Source organism: Myxocyprinus asiaticus, chromosome 29 (assembly GCF_019703515.2).
Source record: "Myxocyprinus asiaticus isolate MX2 ecotype Aquarium Trade chromosome 29, UBuf_Myxa_2, whole genome shotgun sequence".
NCBI lineage: Eukaryota > Metazoa > Chordata > Actinopteri > Cypriniformes > Catostomidae > Myxocyprinus > Myxocyprinus asiaticus.
The window spans coordinates 34,736,411-34,757,326 of NC_059372.1; the positions used below are offsets into that span (position 1 = coordinate 34,736,411).

Below are 20,916 nucleotides of genomic sequence, written 5' to 3' on the forward strand. Positions count from 1 at the left end.
AAATGCTTTGCATGCTTGTAAGTTATTGATAAATGTTTTTCATTTCTTAAAAAAAAAATGCAAAGCAAAATAAATACAATTATTACAATTTGTAATTCATAATGGGGCATATTATATTATTATAAAAACTTTATTATAATTGTATTAACACAGTGCACTTTAATTTTCATTAATAACAATTATTTGCATTACTCTTCTTTGTCTGAATGCTTCATTTTGTTAAAATTGGGAAATCCATGGCTGATTATATAGGAAATGTGTGTGTGTGTGCATAAGTAACAGTATTTGTGCATGTTTCATCAGCAACAGCACATAGATGGAAGCATCATTCCAAACACAAACAAGATGACATGACCAGTAGATGAAAAGCAAATATTTTATTAACAAACATCTATTTACACCTTGCTCAGCAAACACATGTTGATGGACAGGCAGTCAATGAAGAACTGAGAAGAGACCAAATGAAGAGATACAAAAAGCATTGTTTACAAAAGATGTGCCAGTAAAAAGAAACAAGGAGAAATAAATCTGAGGGCAAAAGATGTGACATAAGGAGAAAAGGAGGGATACAGATGTACCACTTTTAACAGCTTTCAGCAACAAATAGCTACATTTGCTAGATTCATTATCCTAAATTCTAGAATGACAAATGTACACAGATCTCATCAGTTAGTGGCAACAATGCATTTCATCCACTGCATGTATAGAAGACCACTGGACACTAGGGGGTAGAGTAGATCCATAAGCACTATGCAGACAGCATGGAACATTGTTCAAGATTACTCCACAGAAGCTGGAAATGTTTTTGCCATTTCGAGTTACACAAATCCGTAAACTAACAGCTATAACAGTTCCCATTCACCGTTGAGAAATTTAAATGGATGCATCATCCAAAATGTAAACCCTGTCATCATTTATTAAAACATAAAAGGCTTTTTTGTCCTTTTGACAGCCAACATGCACACTAAAGGGCCGGTCACACTAGGCTTGAGCACGCAAACTTTTTTGCAACAGACCAGGATATGATGTCATGCGGGAGGACTTCTGGAGAGAGTAAATAATACGTCACAAATAACTAAAAAATATTATATTTAAAGTGTTAAAATATATTGTCTACTTACTTTCCTGCAACAATAAAACATGCAGCTTTGAAATATGTATACTTTGAATTGAGCCAAGAGGTCAGCAAGAGTCCTCTCTGCGCTGCGTCCTAATATGCATACTTCCCTACTATATAGTATGCCAAAAACAAGATGTCAGTGGAGTGTTAGTATGTCCAAATCCTCAGCATTCATAAAACACCAAGCATGAAATACGCGGATGAACTAGACAAGTATTTCTGGTGAGATTCTGAAATGCGGATCTACTAGAAAATGTACTATCCCATAATCATTCGGGAGTTGTAGAGGCGTCATGTTCAGTATGCTGGATTTAAAATTCTAATGCTCTTTTCAAATGCAAGTGATACATATATACCAAGAAAGTTGTTAGTTGTGCTTAAATGGTGCTTGTTTAATAAAACGAGAGTAGATTATTTTTGCGGATGCAATACGTCATCTATTAGGATCACGGATCAATACCCACGTCCCCGGATGAAGTATGTCCAGAATCTATTCCTACTTCTCACATGCATACCTAAACAACATACTGTTTTACCAGCAAATAAGTGCATCTTTCATCATATACAGTACATACACTGTCAGTATGTAATTTTGGACTCAGGTTAGAACTTTCGATATGCAGTGTAGTACGAAATTTCTTTGCATGAGCTTGCTTTTCTGGTCACCCACGTTCAGATGCGTTTGAATGGGAGTAGCGGTCAGTCTACACTTTGTGCTTTATTCGCTCCAATTCAATCGCATCTGAGCGCGGGAGACCGGAAATGCAAGCTCATGCGAAGAAATTTTGTACTCTGCTGTGTACAAGAGTGCAAGTTTGGTGAACTTGGACCTGCGAATCTGGATGATGAGAGGACACTGACCAATAGAAGATGGAAAGGCCACATGCTGACCTCTTGGCTCAATACAAAGAATACATGTTTTATTGTTGCAGGAAAGTGAGTAGACAATATATTTTAACACTTTAAATAGAACTGTTTTTCTCACCTTTTTCTCCCCAATTTGGAATGCCCATTTCCCAATGCGCTCTCTAAGTTCTCGTGGTGGCGTAGTGACTCACCTCATTCAAGGTGGCGGAGGACGAATCTCAGTCACTTCCGCATCTGAGACCGTCAATCCGCTCATCTAATCACGTGGCTTGTTGAGCGTGTTATCGCAGAGACCTAGCGCATGTGGAGGCTTCACGCTATTCTCCGCGGCATCCACGCACAACTCACCACACGCCCCACCAAGAGCGAACCACATTATAGCGACCATGAGGAGGTTACGCCATGTGACTCTACCCTCCCTAGCAACCGGACCAATTTGGTTGCTTAGGAAGCCTGGCTGGAGTCACTCAGCACACCCTGGATTCGGACTCGCGACTCCAGGGGTGGTAGTCAGCGTCAATACTCACTGAGCTACCCAGACCCCCCTTTAAATATAATTTTATTTGTTATTTTTGATGTGTTATTTACTTACACCAGAAGCCCTCCCACGTGACATCATATCCTTGCCTGTTGCATTATCCGAAAAAAAAAAAAAAAAGTGCTCAAAGCCTAGTGTGACCGCCCCTTTATCCCTTTTCATTTGAAAACTCATTGTTTCCCAAAGTATGCGGTAATGGAGAGCATTTTTGGTCGAGGAAAACATCTTTCTAGTGTGAATGAGAGATGTAAACGTTGCGAAATCAATGCATTTTCAAATGAAAATGAATTATGTGGTTGTGGCCTAAATGACTACAGAATTTTCATTTGTGTGTGTATCCTTTAACCATCAGGGAACTAGCATCCAAAAATGTAAATACAATGTATTTAATGAAAGATGTGGTATAACGAGACAACTCAGCTATTTGACTATGGAGATTATACGAATTTGTTCAAACTGACCTTTGGCCTTCACATCTCAGTTTGTGAAGCAATACAGAGGCCATCTCTTCAAAACATGCCAAACACATTAAGATACATCTAATGTTGCATGTCAACAAATCAAGCAATTGTGCTTTGAGGTTTATTTTTCCAGTAAACAGATACAGTAGCTTTGCATCTACAGTAAAAGACTTGGACAGCCACTCAACTGTTACTTATATTCATAAGGACAAGGCATGCTGATGGTTTGTTTTACAAGTTACTTTTTTACAAAATGATATTTGATTCCAAGCACCATCTCTACGAAAGGAGCGTCATTATATCTACCAGTCCAACAGTTCAGTATGAGAATTTATTTATGGACTGACTACCAGAGGAAGCCCCGATGATTTAATATTGATCTAAAGGTTGATTAAATTCAAACACATTTCGCAATAAATGCTGATAACACAAGAAAAATACTGATGTGGTATTTGAACACTAAAGCCACAGAAATTGCCATTGGATTATATCAAATCAAAATGAAACCAAGTGACATCTGTAAACCAATGACACTAGAACTTTTCTCAGAACTAACTTTTTGCAATGACTTTTAACCAACTCTTGTCAAGGTGATTTTTAGTGGATGTAGGACTTGTCCTCAAGTTCAAAGGTGTAGTTCATCACATTAACTCTGGATGTGCCTTCATTTTGAACGGTAAATCTATTGTTTTATCATTAAACAAATGTCTTTTTGTGAAAAGTTTAGCTTTAGAAGTGTGCTCGTGCTGCCCACTTTAAAATAAATTCCACTTGCTTTAATATTTTGTTATCTAGTGCAATGACATTCATACATTTTTAAGTAAGGCTTAAGTGTCCAAATAGTTTTTGGGGCTGTTGCATCTTAAAGAGCACTTTTGTACTTGGAAAAAGTCCTAGCTAATCTGACAATGACAAAATCTTTAGAAGCATACTATTAAATGAGTCTCAAAACAGCTCTAATTCTTTCTTATCTTTTATATTGCCACACAATGTGTTCTTATTTTACTTCTATTTTTAAATACAGCTACAAGAGGTTTGCTTGCTTTGTCTTTGATTTTTGGGCCAAACCCGCTTTCCAGCCCACCCTTCCTCCTCTTGGCTCTTTCCGCTGTTTTACTGCACAGCTTGTGTACATGCACAAATCCTGTGTGAAAGTAAACAGCATTCAATAGGGCTCCTCTCTCAAACACAAACAGAGCTGTAACTCAGTTAACCTAACATCTGAGCCCCACAGTCACTCTGAATAACTCACATGGGTTGTGGCCTTTGAGGTCACAATGCATACTAAACTTGGACCACACACACACAACATGGAAACCCGCCTGATAAATATAATAGACCTTATTGTTTAGATATTTTTATGGCCGTAAATGTGGCAGCTGGAACAATGCAGGAGTTAGTGCGTCTGCAGGACTGCATTTTGTCCAGAGATGGGAAGAGGAGAAACAATTCTCCAATCCTCCCTCCAACCCAGCAGAGGCTGATTTAGGAAGATTAGGAAGTGTTTTAATGGGTATGGAGAGACACTGAGGAATAATGCAGGCGACGGGGAACGAGGAGTCTGGTGGAGAGGAGGAATCAGCCAGGCTGCTCCTCTTTGCAAACACACTTTCATTTACGAAGACCTGAAAAACACAAATACACGTAAGGTTATAAGATTACTAGAAGTTTAATTTGGACTAGGGTTGTGACCGCGAACCGCCGCAGCGCACATTATCGTGCTCCAGAGATAGAGTCAGAGCTCTGGGACAGCACAGAGCGAAACTTGCGTGATTCAGTCGGGCTTTGATATCGCAGCGGCCGGCAGAGACCACAAAACTTATGTGACCCATTTGAATTCTACAAAGAACGTTCTAACTTCTAGTAAAAATCTCAATATGGAGGAAGTCGAACCTCTCAAACTGCTAGACAGCCCTGAAAGAGATAACAGTGCACCCTGCATCAACATCGATTACAAGTTTTTTTTTTTTAAATACACCTCATCATCCAAACTAAAATGTTTTACAGAAGTAACACTAACTGTTAACTGGTATAGGTGCATATTAAATCGATTAGGGTGAATCTATACGACTTCTGTTATCATTCAGTCACCTTTATCTCGATCCAACCCCTTAGGACTTTCTTCCCTGAATGCGAAAAGATGCAATGAAAGTACATAGTTACTGAGTTTAATCTACTTAACATCTCCATTTTATTATCCATTTTGTACTCCATGGAATTATTTACTGTGAAAGTTGTAGTTAAAGGTTTCTAAACACGTTTAGGCTCTTTTAGTAATAAAATATTATTGTTGATTTTTTAGGAAGACTTTCTGTATCCATGGTCTTACCTGTGGCAATGGCTTTATCATTACAAATGCCACTGTTAAAAAAATGGAAGAACAACAGTTAGCTTCCATAAAGGCAAGTACATTTTAGAATGGTTAAAGGGGTTAAAATCTGGACTTTCATAGACCAATGGACATATTATTGATAAGGTTTCCTCTTGTTCTGTCCTATTCCATTTAACAGGTCATGTTTGCCTCTAGATATTCTAAGAGATGACTTAAATCGTTAGGCTTGTGTCCTGCTTAACTCATATCATTCTCATTCAAATAAAATGTCCAAAACAAATGCATGCAGTTACAGTCTCCAGTTAGGTTCATCACTTTTTGTGGGACAGGGGATTTTGGTAAGTGAAAATACTGGGTGGCTAGTGACTTTGAAATACCACTATCCAGAGTGGCCAGTTAGCCAAAAAGTTAATGTTAAGCCCTGTATGGATGTGAATGAGATAATTCATTCACTGAAATGATTAGTTCAAAAACACTGACTCGATTATGGACAAAACATCACTAGTTCAAAACAGACACTTTAACTTCTTTAAGAACTATTTTTGCTGGCGGAGATAAAACTGCACAAACTAACTGGACAATTTTGTCTAAAATGCAAGTTATTTCATATTATTTATTTATTATATGTCTATTGAACTGTTGTATAAAAGGAATATCACACTTGCAATCGTGCTGTTGGTCTATATCAGTATTGTGCCTGTGCCCGAATCACAGCACTCTTGCCTATATGATATTGCTTAATTATATTTAATAAATTAACTTACATTTTTTTGGACTATGGTGGAAGAACCCTCCTAATTTACAAAGCAAGCTTAAAAGATGGAAACCTTAAAGGGATAGTTCACCCAAAAATGAAAATTCTCTCATTATTTACTCACCCTCAAGCCATCCCAGATGTGTATGACTTTCTTTCTTCTGCTGAACACAACGATTTTTAGAAGAATATTTCAGCTCTGTAGGTCCATACAATGAAAGTGAATGTTGGCCAGAACTTTGAGCGTCCAAAAAGCACACAAAGGCAGCATAAAAAGTACTCCTTATGACTCCAGTGTCTTCAAAATCCATATCTTCAGAAGCGATATGATAGGTGTGGGTGAGAAACAGATCAATATTTAAGTCCTTTTTTACTATAAATTCTCCTTCATGCCCAGTAGGTGGCGATGTTAACAAAGAATGGGAATTGCCAAAAACAAAAGAAGAAGAATGTGAAAGTGGAGATTTATAGTAAAAAAGCCTTTTTAGACCATCAAAGTTCTGGCCACCATTCACTTGCATTGTATGGACCTACAGAGCTGAAATATTCTTCTAAAAATCTTCATTTGTGTTCAGCAGAAGCAAGAAAGTCATACTCATCTGGGATGGCATGAGGGTGAGTAAATGATGAGAGAATTTTCATTTTATTTTACACTATCCCTTTAAACAGAACACATACAAAGTTATCTATTCTTGTGCTGGACCAATTAAATTCCTTTTTAACAGTATGCGACTGTGTTGAATTTCTTAAAAATGCAAGTCAGTAAATTCCTTTTCCTTCCCAATCCAAATTCCAATTCAACATCTTATAGGGCGTGTCCAATGACATTTAAATTCCAATTCATGAATTAAAAGAGAAAATTCTGAAATTCTGTACTGTGCCCAAACCTGTTCCGTTCACTTATAGGTGAACACACAGATGCACACCTGCTGGGTGATATATTAACATCCCTCTGACTGTGAATTGGTTGTGTATGTAGAGACAGGACAAGCACTTGTCTTATTTGCAACTAGTCTGATTAAACTGTCATGAGAAATGTCCCTGGGGCAAATATAATGTATTTAGCACCTCCATGTGCACATATTGAAATTAAAAAGGCTTCTTGCGCACACACTCATTACACATACTGCATAATTTAAGGCTTATTGAAATGAGGCCAAGACTGGGCTCAGAGGGATCACTCCACTGATCTATTTTCTCCAAATGAAAAACACAAGACTTTAGATTAATGATATATAGTAGCAGGTAATAATAAACAGAACATGAGAGGAGATCGCTGTCTCTGAAGTAAGAATTATTAGATGCAGTTGTGAAATAAAGACTTCAAGGTTACTGCAGTGTAGATGTCTGGGCTAGAGAGGTCAGTAGTTCTGGTTGTTAAATTATGGTATATGCTTTTATAGAACCCATAGGTCAGTGTGATTTCAACTTTTTGTAATTGTGATTGACTCTGTGGAGTACTACACTACCCACAATCCTAAAGTGAGATCCACCAATCGGAGGAGTTGCTGTTATAATGAAAATGGGAAGAGCAGCAAGCAGGGCTGTGGTGAGTTGCTGCAAGCTAGTAGAGGCTAGCTAAGTAACATTATTAGCCACTTACACACGAAATCCATTATATTGCAGTAAAATTGAAAGATTACCTTTTCCGATAAATGTACCATATCTACTTTTCACACAAGCAACAACTTTCCATCTATTTTCCGTACTGCTAACTTTTACACATCAGCACCAAAATGCTATTAAAACTCTGATGTCATTTCCCGGAAATAATCTCTAACTGCTCACACACATTATGACCTATAAATGGAAAAATAAAGAATTTTCAGTCAAACAAAAATTCCGAACGTGACTGCCAGCTATGCGCGCTGCCATATTGTTTACATACCAATGCAGCATGGGATTCTGAGTTCATCAAGCTTTGATGGTTCTAAAAAACTAGCACTTCCACTTTTTTTTGCCCCGGAAGGGGTAAGAATGAGTGACAGATGGAATGGGAGAAAGCTCAAGTGGACTAACTAGTTTATAAATTCTTTGTTTGACATCAGAAAACAGCGCTGCATCACTGTTAAATTCCATTAAATTTATGTAAATGGCCATATGAGTGAAAGCGCCTATTAGCAAACGTTAGCTAAAGGGATAGGTCACTAAAAAATCTGAAAAAAGTTACGTCTAACATGAGACACTTTTCTTATGTTAAACAGACATAAGAGCTTGAGCACATACCCTACAAGTAATATTTGCCAAAAACAATTTTAAAGTGGCCATTTATTTCCAAGTCTATATAAAAGCTCCCCACTGCTAAATTTAGCTTGTGACAGTCTTAATTAATCCCTCATTGGACAAGATCTGAATGCTTAATGAATAGACTAATTAAGAACTTACACTAATTAAAGAAAAGCTAACTTTAATTAATGCTACAGACAAGGGACAAGCAGGGACATGTGTAATAGGATCTAAACTTAACACACACACACAAACACACAAACGGGTACTTACTGATGCACAGGCTTTAATAGTAGATGGGATGGTTTCTCATTGACATGGTAGAGTGGGAATGGGTCAAATCCACCAATAAAATCAACTGAAAAACCAAACAAAAGAATTTTGAAATTAATGAATGAAAGAAATGAAAGGGGAAAATGAGCCGCGAGGAGAACAAATGAAACGGAACACAAAATGATGATGATCACTTGATGCAAAAACCATGAGCAGACATAATGCATGACTTCATGAATATGAATTAATGTGAACATTAACCCTGGAATATCGACTACGCCACTTTTTATTACACAAAGCAGACATAATTAATAACAATGAATATTGTCTACATGAGAACAGAATTTAAAATTATCACACTGTAATACACACACACACACACACACACACACCAAAGCATTTGTGCTTGACTGAAAGTACTTGAACAAGTTTCTGAATTGCTTGCTTGTTCCTCATTTGCAAGCTGCTTTGGATAAAAGCATCTGCTAAATGACTAAATGTATTCGTACAAACCTTTATTTGATTTTACTCTTGCACAGGCATACACACACACACACACACACACACACACACACACACACTAGAACGGTGTCCCAAATCACATGATGAATACTATTTCTAATGGATTTTCAAAGCTGCTAAATCAGTTTTTAAATGTATGCACATAAAAGTTAAGCTATCGAAAATGTAAAGATGAAGTGTTATTTCAGTCCTACAAGTGGCACAAAATTGAATCGCAAAAATATGAAGTTTTTTTTTGCCATTAGTCAAACAAACAAATAGTCTTGCCCCAATTTCACACCATTGGTTGAGTCAATCTTGTCATGTCAGTGCCACAATGTTTACACTTATTGGAAATTGACCTACGAATGGTTTACTTTTAGTTGTCTCAGCATTACATATTATGAATGTACATGCAGCAGGCTTGAATAGAGAGCAGCTGGTTTGTGCATCCTAAAAGGCAGGCTTTGAGCTCATGATGTGTCATTAGCGTTTGATGCGTCTGCAGAGTTTCAGAGAGCATGAGTTGCACTGCTATGTAATTGTCGATTATTTCCTTTGTAATTGTAACATAGTATTGCGATTAATTTTGTGAATAAGATCAACATTAATAGTCTACATATCTATAGTTAATAAGGACTTACATTTTAGTCTGTTTCTCACCCAAAATGATCGTATCACTTCAGAAGACATTACCCCTCAAGTCCTTTGGATTATTTTTATGTTGCCTTTGTTGTTTTTGGAGATTGAAAGTTTTGGGCCCCATTGACTTACAATGTATGGACAAAAACACATCATACACACTCAAAATATCTTCATTTGTGTTCTGCAGAAGAAAGACAGTGAGACGGCATTAGGGTGAGAATATTATGTTTCACATGAATTCTCTTTGACTCTATAATAAAGTGTGTATCTATTTCTCTCTTCTCTGTGGCTTCTGGTTTAGTCTCTCTCTATGGAAAGAGGGGTGTAATACATTTCGAGAGGGGCAGCACTCAGGCTAACGTTCAGCACTACACTATTTTGACCCACTTTCATAAAAAAGAAGCTGTTTTTTTAAGGGTGTGCAAAGGAATCTGCTCAGCACTGATAACCAAGCAGACATTCATGGTCACTCACACTCTCTCTGTCCTATTTTGACACGCACACATCTCTGATGCAGTGTTAATTTTTCAGCGCGAGTTCTTTAATGCGCACTGTAATAATTTTTTTTTTTTTTAAGTCACCTTACACTTCACAGCAGATGCACTGGTGGACAGTTATATATTATAATACATATAATGTGATTTTTAGATGTTTATAATGATTGATTATCATAAGACGATCGCGATTGCCAGGTACGAGCGCCACCATGTTGTTTACATTGCATTTAGTGCTGGGTAAGTTACATACAAATAGTAATCCATTACAAATGAAGATTACTAATTACTTCATTGAAAAAGTAATCACATTTCTAATTACTTTACTTTTAAGTTACTTTCTAAAACACTTTTCCGCTCAACAAATTCAAAATAAAGTCTATATTTCTTCATTGTTCATTGTTATACGCAAGTCATACACTTAGCACCTCACATTCCTCCTTCACAATGACTCATTACATGCCTGTTTTATTTACTTATGAGTTTTATGACCAGATAAATGCTCCAAAAGCGGGACACAAATGCGCTACTCAAATGATCCGCATGAATCCACAGGAAAACACTAAGCAAATACACTTGCACAGTTCACTGATTGTGCAGAGCAGACAGATTTGGGCACCGCTGCATTATCTGGTGGGGTACTTATGTAAACAGTCCGTTATGTCTGAAGTGAATGTAAAGTGACAAAAATCGTATAATAAACTAGGCTTAGATCAGGTAGTTGGGCTGACCTGTCTGCTGTCATTATATAGATTTACACAGCTTTTAATGAGCCTGCAGTAACAGGGGCACTGAGACCACAAACTAATTATGGATGCAAGCCATTTAAAACAGAGAGAGAGAGAGCGATGAGAGGAAGGCAGAGGAAAAATCCATGGATAAAAATGAAGCCTGACACATTATTATTCAAATCACCTGTGGAGAAAAAGAAAAAAAAACAGACAGACAGAGAGAGAGAGAGAGAGAAGATAAACTTCAGAGGAACGAAGTGCAGTGGAGAAATTAAATCCTCCACTTCAAATGAGCGTGTAAATGAACCAAACACAGCTTTGCTTGATAGAAAACAGACCCACTGGGCTGCTCACACACACACACACACACGCGCACACATACAATCATTCCCTCATTTCCAACACCAATGTATCATGAGGACATGAGAAAAAATGCTCTAGCATGCAAATTCAAATTAATCGATTTAAAAAAAGCATGACATGGTCTTGGAAAATGTCTCTGCGTGAACGATCATATAGATGTAGGTAAGTTTGCACCAGCTCGGCTGAGTGAAGACTTCAACCAGAAAAAATGGCAGCAAGAAAGTATTTAATAGCTAGCACAAAGTTTTCCTGAAAGTTTGCGATAACAAGCTGTTTGGAATCACTGCAACGAACTGAAAAACACCTTTCTTTCCTTTTTTTAAATTTTTTTTAGAACAGATTAAATTTAAAATGACGTCACACCCGTTCTTTCTTCGATTTGGCTAGAAGTATATTTGTGCCCAGACACAAACAACCCGTAGAAAAGAAAAACAACAAATGAAATCTTTTTAATCTCAATACAGCACAACAGTGCTCGCCCAGCTTTTCAGCTGTCTGAGTTTTTGAGGTATTTTTCCCATTGATTTCTTCCATAGGCTTTTCATAAAAAAGTTTTTAAGCGATGAACCGAACCAAACCAACCAGCTCCAAACAACATGAACTACAATTCCATGAAGAATTGCGATTGATGTAATCGAATAAAAACAAATGGAAATATAAAACTATTGATTTTAGGTTGTTGATTATAAGTATAGAAAAAATATACTTTAGGTGTACTGCAAAATATTCTGATATATACACATATGTATGTAGTTAGAGGGTGTAGGGAGACCGACTCAATTGTATCATCCACAAAGCGACATGGAAGTGGCCGGTCGCTGTTGGACTTGGTTGGCCGCAGTTCTCTGATTGGTGGATCTTTCTCTGCTGGACCATGGATAGTGCAGTTGTTCACCAGGGATTTAAACACGATTTTTAAACAAAGAAGGTTAAATAAAGCGGACTGATGGTTTCAACAAAGGCATATACCATTGATGAACAACCTCTGAGTTAACAGTCTTTGAAGGTTTAAAGTCATCATTGAAAATCAATTCTTCTATGGAAAAAATTAATGGGATTTTTACTTCTAGAACCAGACTGTTGCACTCTATTGTTTCTCTATTAAATGGAGACTTTTGCTTAAGTCTCCTGCTTCTCAGATTTTTCTCTTGAGAAAAAAATCCCTGTTATCTTACTTACTGTTATGTGTCTCCAGAAGAGATCTCAACAACGTCTAAAACTGTGCTCAGATTTGCAAAGATACCAACTGATACCAATCAACCGTCTCATGTGTTAATTTCTTTAATTCTCTAAGGAATTTTAAGAAAAACATCATGACAATGATGATGATTCTTGTTTTGATTTATTTCCTAAAGAATAAATTCCAGTCACTTCCTGCACAACCAATGGATCACACTCACTTTCTCTGCGAACTAATCAATTTGATGTTGGTAAATTTGTACAGAGCTTTACAGAGTTCACCCCAACAGGCATTATGTCCCCCATTCAGACTCCCTGCTGTCAAACACAAACAGACACATCCCCTCGTGACAGTTAACACTCAGAGGTCATCAAAACCCAAAAACAAGCAGGAAGTGACTGTAAAAGATAAAAGTCAATTATTTCTGTGGTGTCCACTCCCTCATGTGAGAGTGGATCAGCTCTCTGGGGAATGTTCAGTGGTGGTAAATATTCATTACTTTTTTGGGCCAAGGGAGAGGAATACAAACGTTAATGGTCAGTTGAGGTCTGCTGTTTGACCATTTCAAATAGGGCTTGATCTTATTCTCACCCCCTGGGCTTCACTCTGGTCCTCTTCCACTTAGAAAAGATTTTTGAAGGTTATAGGGGTAATTCACCAACAATAAATAAATTGCAGCCGGTAAAAGCATTGTTTATTTGCATACCCTGTCTGCACTAGTTTAGCACCCAATTCACTAAAAAAGTATTTGTACAGATCAGGCATCTGTGCAATTGTGGCAACAAAATTTGTACTGAATGCAATTTGCACGCCACAATTCCAATCTTCTGGGCCGATTCTGAGCGCTACATAGCAGAGGATGCAGCAGACCAATGTTATCTGACACACTTTGCCAGGACTGTACAGCATCTCTCTGCTACTATAATACAGATACCTGAATCATCTCTTTAACATGCCAAAAATGCACTTGACTACATATGCCACATTTTAACATGCTTCTCCATCATTTGACCATTATTTGATGTATTACTGCTGTTATGATCTACAGAAAATGAACACTAACAGTTTACTTGCTTTATTTATTAATTGATTGTTCCAATTGAGAATGTCCCTGAATGTCACCAAATTGAGGTTTTGTCAGATATAGCTCACTTTTCAAAAACATTTTATACCCAAACTATAGCTAAGTACGTACTCACACATTCACATTTCACAAAGTGAGCGGAGTAATGCTACACTCTAAAAAAAGATGGTTCTTCAAAGGTTCTTTACTGGCCTTAATTGTTCTATTTAGAACCATATCTAACTGAAGAACCCTTTTTGCTGAAATGGTTCTTTATTCCCGCTCTTTTGGTTTTTGAATGTAACTGTAAATAAAGTCTTTCAAAGCCACAGCGTCATTGGTTGACTCGCAGCACTGGAGTCCTGGCAGTTCAACCGACAGTTACACAGACTGTCACCACGGGTAAACTAGATATATATTTTTAAATATGTCACAGAAACATTTTAGCCATTAGTAGTTTTAGCGGTTAAGTTTTCAGGGACAAAAAATCCCATTAGCTCAGTTTGGGAGTGAGCATTTGCTTATTTTTCTTTCGCTTCACTCACAGTATCTGAAAGTGAAACCATAGCGAATTTAAAGTTTACAGTTTATCGTAAATGTGTTGTTTGGGAGCAAAACATTTCGAGGTTGGCCAAATTTTAATTTTGTTACCGCTATGGCGGAACTTTCCACCAGCTGTTACTATTTTAAGCATTTGCATGACCAACTGCACAAAATAATTTTTCTTGTTGCAACATTATCCTCTAGGCATTCAATAATTACAAGTTATTTTACTCAGAGCTTCTTAACCTTCAGATTTAGAAATTTAGCCACATAGTCCAAATAAAACCTGCATCCAGTTATTTTTTGCAAATATATTTAATAACCTTGAAGAGAATTCAACCTAGAGCTTGTGACATCTGTTTTTCTCTCTCTGCTGTGCATGAGACTGATGGACAAACTTTAGTGCTTATAATATAACCTCTAAATAATAATCACAGAATGAATGAAACTATGCCTGTTATCAGACAACAGACAGTTTATCACTGCTTGATAAAGGCAGCACAGCACATGGGTAGGTTTTTGCAAAATGCTGAGCAAGTCTATATTAAGCGCTTTAAATTTTAACCTTTACAAAGTAAAACTTTCTGTAACTGGTGGTTTTCTAGCCGTAAAATTGTCTTTTTTTATTTTATAGATCTCTACCAGAACATGCAAGTGTGACCAACTCAAGAGGTGAGCTGTCATTTTGTTTAAAATACTGACATTATTTTCTGAAAAAGGTCATTTTGGATTTTTATAGTGATTTCAGGTATCCATCCCACCGGCAGTATGAACTGTCTACTCTGAAAACAGCATATGCCTGCCTTTAAGCTATCAGGTTATGTGTGTTTTAAGTAGTCTTTTTTATCTCTCTTTCCTTTTTATATCTATTTTGCCATTCATTTATACACTATGATTATTTAATACAATGTCATTTCTTTGTGTCATAGGTTTACAGTTAAAACGCAGCTACACTATGTCTTCCAGCTGTGTTCTGTGGAAACACTTCTCTCCGCTTCTCCATTAAGCACGTGAGTGTTAAAAGACTGAATTTGTGATCCATATAGAATTTTTTCAATTATTTACTTGGGTTTATGTATAAAAATTTTGCCCAGTCACAAAATAAATAAACACCTATAAAACAAAAACCTATCATACTTTATTTCACTTTTTTGACATTGTGAAGGGCTCACATATATTGTCTACATATACTGAAACACTGACTCTGAACCTAATTGTGTATTTCTACTCAGACAGATGCTGTTGGACCCCACAACCTCATTACCTGCAGAGAGGGGCTGCCAATTAATTACACCAAAATACACAGTGATGGATGGTGAAGACATCATAGAGGATTGTGCAGATATTTTAATGAAATGTAGCCTTCATTGCATTTATTTTGTGTTTCCATGGGACTTTGCTCTTCCTTGAACAATTGGTTGTCTCTATGGAAGAAAAATGCTCTCTATATAAAAGAATGTACACGTTTCTGTCCCAGCCTTAATGTGTGGAGCAATGTGGATCTGCTTATTCATTTGCATATGCATTTATTGACTCTTTCATGTGATGTATTTATTAATGTGAGTGATTTATGCATTTTTAATTATTTAATTACAATAATATATTAATGTATTCAACTAATGATTGCTGTACAAGCATTGTTATTTTTTCTAAGAAATTTAATTTAAATAGAATATAAAAGTTCTTAATTGACACACATGCCTTGCTTTTATTTGTTTGTTTGTTTGGTTGCTTGGTTATATTTAATATAAAACCATAATTTTTACAGGAGCAAATATATAGAGGGGTAGACAAAAAACCCTCCTTGCATCAAATAGGTTCTTTATAGCACTACTGAGATTATAAATAGCACTTTCAATGGAAGGTTCTTTATGGAACCTTTAAAAAGAGTTGTATTTAGCACCAAAAAGGGTTCTGCTATTGTTAAAAGCCAAAGAACCCTTACTTGGTACTATTTAGAACCATTTTTCTTAAGAGTGTACACTATGACAAACAGTGTTTCTCACAGGGGAACAAAGTACATCTAGCAGTGTGCTCTACTTCCCACAGATCAAAAATTGGTTTGCTTTTTAAATAAATATTTAATATTCTTTAACATTGATAATTCATGTGCTTCAGATCTATTCTGTTTTGTTTTTCCCTCACAAAATAAAACTAGTATGACACAGAAAAAGACATCCTCTCCTGTGTACAGTGCTTATGTAAAAGTACAAACAAAAGTAAATATTTCTTTAATAATATTGTTGAAAGTGTATGCAATGCATTATAGAGTAAAGACTGTGTTGTTTGGACAGACTTCCATTATTCTCTCATCACACACATTACACACATACATTTTTGACCTAACTAGACTATCTAGAGAGAGAAAGAGACGAAGACACTCACAGCTGTCTTCCTCCTCTGTGATGACGCTGATGACGTAGCAGGCGTAGATGAAACCCAGTAGCTGAGGAGACAAAACAAAAACATCAGTCTGACGAAAGCGGTCGGACAAGAGCATTTTAGCAATACTTTGTTTAATTTGGAATGTTTACATATCTACAATATTGTCTGAAGTATATTGCAAATCATATCTTGTGAAAATTGAGAAAACAATCTGGGGACTGTTCTGGGATTTGGAGGTCCTAATGCGGAGGGCCTAGGCAGATTAGCCTATAGCCAGCGCCAGCCCTGATGTTCTGGGTGGTTGATTACCGGCCCAAGTCAAAAGAGCCCTCCGCCAAGTCTCTAGCTCAAGACCATGGGATTTTCTTGCCCATTTTATTGTCCGCCAGGTAAAAATCATAAGTGTGATTGCTTAGAAAAGTAACAGCACACCTCTCATAAATAAGCCATACAATTTGAGGTATCATTTATGTCCGTAGCACAAATAGTGCAGGACAAAATACATGCCAAAGTTTAATGCAAACTATAAGCAATAGTTTTACAAGTTCCTTTGCCAAGTGCAAAGGGAAAGGGTGTGTGTATGTATATAACTGGCATATTGATGGGTACGGCAGTGCCACAGAGGCAGATGGCACAGCTCTGCTCTAAAACACACACAGGGCAAACTCAACTCACAGAAAGTGGCACTACTCCAAACTAATTAATCCGTCATTGGGCAGACTGCCCTGCATACATCTACCTCGAAAAAATGAGTACAGTATGTTTGCATCTGTGTATGAGAGAAGGAGAAAGAAAGAGAGAGAGATGCCAATGAAATCTAAAGTGCCGAAATGAGAAGTCTAAGAGGCCCGTGAGAGGCTGTGGAGTCTGTGTGTAAGGTTTTAAATGCAGGCACATGGCTGAATGCCACAGCACAGGTGACAAAAACAGCTGCAGCTCTCTCTGTGCAGGGTAAAGTGACTCAGAGTCCGTTTTTATTACACTGAAGGAGCTGTGAAATACCAATCACATCAGAGGAAATGTCAACAGCCAGACTGGCGACTGCAGGGGGGAAAGCTGGCTTGATTAACGTTGTGTTAACCTTGAATCTGTTTGTGTGTGTGTGTATTCAAAACATGTGGGGTCAGTTCTAAGCCACACAACTATGAACTTGATACACCTGCATGTTGTGATTGCCATTATGATATTAAAGCATAATAATAATCATAATTTCTATTTCTTTACCTCCTGAGACCCGGGCATGACTACTGTGTACATTTTCCATTTCCCTTTTTTGATTTGTAACTAGTAATAAACATGCACAAAAAAATAAATTTCTAGAGCAAATAGTTTTCTTAAAAATGGATGGTGACATATGTGGACAGAGGAACTAAGTTATGAAATTTTAAATAATACCAAGCTATACAAAAGCTATTTTATCAAATTATGTTTCCAGGAGTGTTGGTTTTTCAAGTTGAGATGTTACAGACGTTACATCAGAAATTAGCATAATTAATTCTGATTCAATGTAATGTCCAGCATCATTCAATCATTGCCAACCATTTTAAAATATAATTATACATTTTAAATTCTGAATCTAAGTACTGATTACCATTGTCCCATGTCTGCCAATCATGTTGATTGGTCCAAACATCATCTGCAGCCTGAAACTGAACTTTTGATAGGAAGTTTGGATTGAATGTACTTAACTGCATAGAGAGCTATAGGGTGCTTCTTTGCTCCCTATTTAGTGAATGACTTAACCTCCAGTGTGCTGTCTGTCTGCACTGGTCTCAGAACCTTATTTTCACCCTAACACCATGTAAAGCCTTTTTCAGCTTTTGGATGAACCCATTAATCCTCAATGTGATAATGAACAGTAAATCAAGGATTTTTAAGGAAATAATGTGCTGAAGTACACATAAGTGTACATTGTGTTTAGCAGCATGGTGTTTCGCGATAAATCGCTCAAACTTTTAAAATGGCATATCGTTTCAATGTAAAAACTTAATTAGGTTTCTTACAAGATTTAGTTTTGTTGCCGTTTCTTCCAGAGACAAACTCCGCTGTGATCAGCGCAATGTTGTTTTATAACATGAGTCTTTGCGTCGAAATGTAACCCTTTACTGACAGCACAGAGTCTCCTAAACTGAGATCAGTCAGTTTAAATGAATTTGAATTATGCGTTGTGTATAGCGAAGCCAAAATATAACGTCCACGCATGTGTACGGGGGGATGCACAAGGTTAAAATATTCTTACAATAGGCCTACTTCAAGTATTTATAATACTTTAGGTCATACTGGTTCAACTGATACAAACAGATTGGGAACCCCTGACCTAATGCACTGACATTCCTATCTTTTTTTATATGCTCAAGTTTCAAATTTTTGGAGGCACTGTACATACAGTTGTGCTCAAAAGTTTGCATATCCTTGGAAAATTGGTAATATATGTACCATTTTTAAAGAAAACATGAGCTGGAAAAACACATTTCTTTTATTTCTTATGGGATTCATATTCAACTGTAGGTTATAACAGAATGGCAACATGACAACAAAGAAAAAAATGAAATGACCCCTGTTCAAAAGTCTGCATACCCTTAGTTCTTAATACTGTGTATTGCCCCCTTTAGCATCAATGACAGCGTGCAGTCTTTTGAAATAGTTGTCTATGAGGCCCTAAATTCTTGCAGGTGGTATAGCTGCCCGTTCGTCTTGGCAAAATGCCTCCAGGTCATGCAAAGTCTTTGGTCGTCTTGCATGAACCGCACATTTGAGATCTCCCCAGAGTGGCTCGATGATATTAAGGTCAGAAGACTGTGATGGCCATTCCAGAACCTTCACCTTTTTCTGCTGTAACCACTGGAGGGACAACTTGGCCTTGTGTTTAGGGTCATTGTCATGCTGGAAAGTCCAAGAGCATCCCATGCGCAGCTTTCGTGCAGAAGAATGCAAATTGTCTGCCAGTATTTTCTGATAACATGCTGCATTCATTTGCCATCAATTTTCACAAGATTCCCCATGCCTTTAGAGCTCACACACCCCCAAAACATCAGTGAGCCACCACCATGCTTCACAGTGGGGATGGTATTCTTTTCACTATAGGCCTTGTTGACCCCTCTCCAAACATAGCGCTTATGGTTGTGACCATAAAGCTCTATTTTGGTCTCGTCACTCCAAATTACAGTGTGCCAGAAGCTGTAAGGCATGTCAAGGTGTTTTCGGGATATTGTAACCGGGCTTTTTTGTGGCATTGGCGCAGTAAAGGCTTCTTTCTGGCAACTCGACCATGCAGCTCATTTCAAGTATCATCGTATTGTGCTCCTTGAAACAACTACACCGTCTTTTTCCAGAGCAGCCTGTATTTCTCCTGAGGTTACCTGTGGGTTTTTCTTTGTATCCTGAACAATTCTTCTGGCAGTTGTGGCTGAAATCTTTCTTGGTCTACCTGACCTTGGCTTGGTATCAAGAGATTCCCAAATTTTCCACTTCTTAATAAGTGATTGAACAGTACTAACTGGCATTTTCAAGGCTTTGGATATCTTTTTATATCCTTTTCCATCTTTATAAAGTTCCATTACCTTGTTACGCAGGTCTTTTGACAGTTCTTTTCTCCTCCCCATGGCTCAGTATCTAGCCTGCACAGTGCATCCACGTGAGAGCTAACAAACTCATTGACTATTTATACACAGACACTAATTGCAATTTAAAAAGCCACAAGTGTGGGAAATTAACCTTTAATTGCCATTTAAACCTGTGTGTGTCACCTTGTGTGTCTGTAACAAGGCCAAACATTCAAGGGTATGTAAACTTTTGATCAGGGCCATTTGTGTGATTTCTGTTATCATTATGATTTAAAAAGGAGCCAGACAACTATGTGATAATAAATGGCTTCATATGATCACTATCCTTAAATAAAATAAATTTGCATGATCAGTCATATTTTCAAATCAATGCCAAAATGTCACAATTTCTGCCAGGGTACTTTTGAGCACAACTGTACATGTTCTATACTGAAACTGGCTGTATCAAAATGAAAAGAACAGACTATTTATTATATAGTTATTAAGATTAATTCAATTATTGATGAGTTTACCTCTCTTGAAAAAAGCTAAGTTTCCACCACTGTGAAAACTCAGACTCTGGCCACAAATTTAACTCATAATTTAATAAATTCAGAGATAATACCTCCTCAGGGCTTTGCTGTTTCAGCATCTCTATCTCCTCTCTGATGGATAGAAGTGAAGTGGTGTAGATGTAACCTGAACTTCTCTCTCTCTTTGTAATATGAAGTGATATGGGTGACAGGTTGAGTTAAATCGTGCTTAGGCTGCATTATATGGTCTGATCTTTTAGGTTAAAGGGTAAATTTGCAGGAGAGAGAGAGAGAGAGAGAGAGAGAGAGAGAGAGAGAGACAGAGAGAGGAGGGTTTCTTGGTCATTAGCCTTAAATGTCCCTCA

The 20,916-nt window shown here is 37.3% G+C and overlaps 1 protein-coding gene across 2 annotated transcripts in view; it reads right to left on the reverse strand.

Annotated features, from left to right (window-relative positions):
- Positions 1–362: 362 nt before the first annotated feature.
- The window catches only part of nkain4 (sodium/potassium transporting ATPase interacting 4), a 93,803-nt gene continuing 73,249 nt past the window's right edge, over positions 363–20,916 (reverse strand). Inside the window, exons 5-7 of one of the 2 annotated variants that reach the window (XM_051661833.1) lie at positions 16,477–16,537; positions 8,572–8,656; positions 363–4,611 (exon numbers count right to left, since the gene is read on the reverse strand). In XM_051661833.1, the coding sequence (XP_051517793.1) occupies positions 4,602–4,611; positions 8,572–8,656; positions 16,477–16,537 (156 nt within the window). In that variant the 3' untranslated portion in view covers positions 363–4,601. The remainder of the gene's footprint in view (positions 4,612–8,571; positions 8,657–16,476; positions 16,538–20,916) is intronic. The other variant, XM_051661834.1, reaches the window with a different exon arrangement.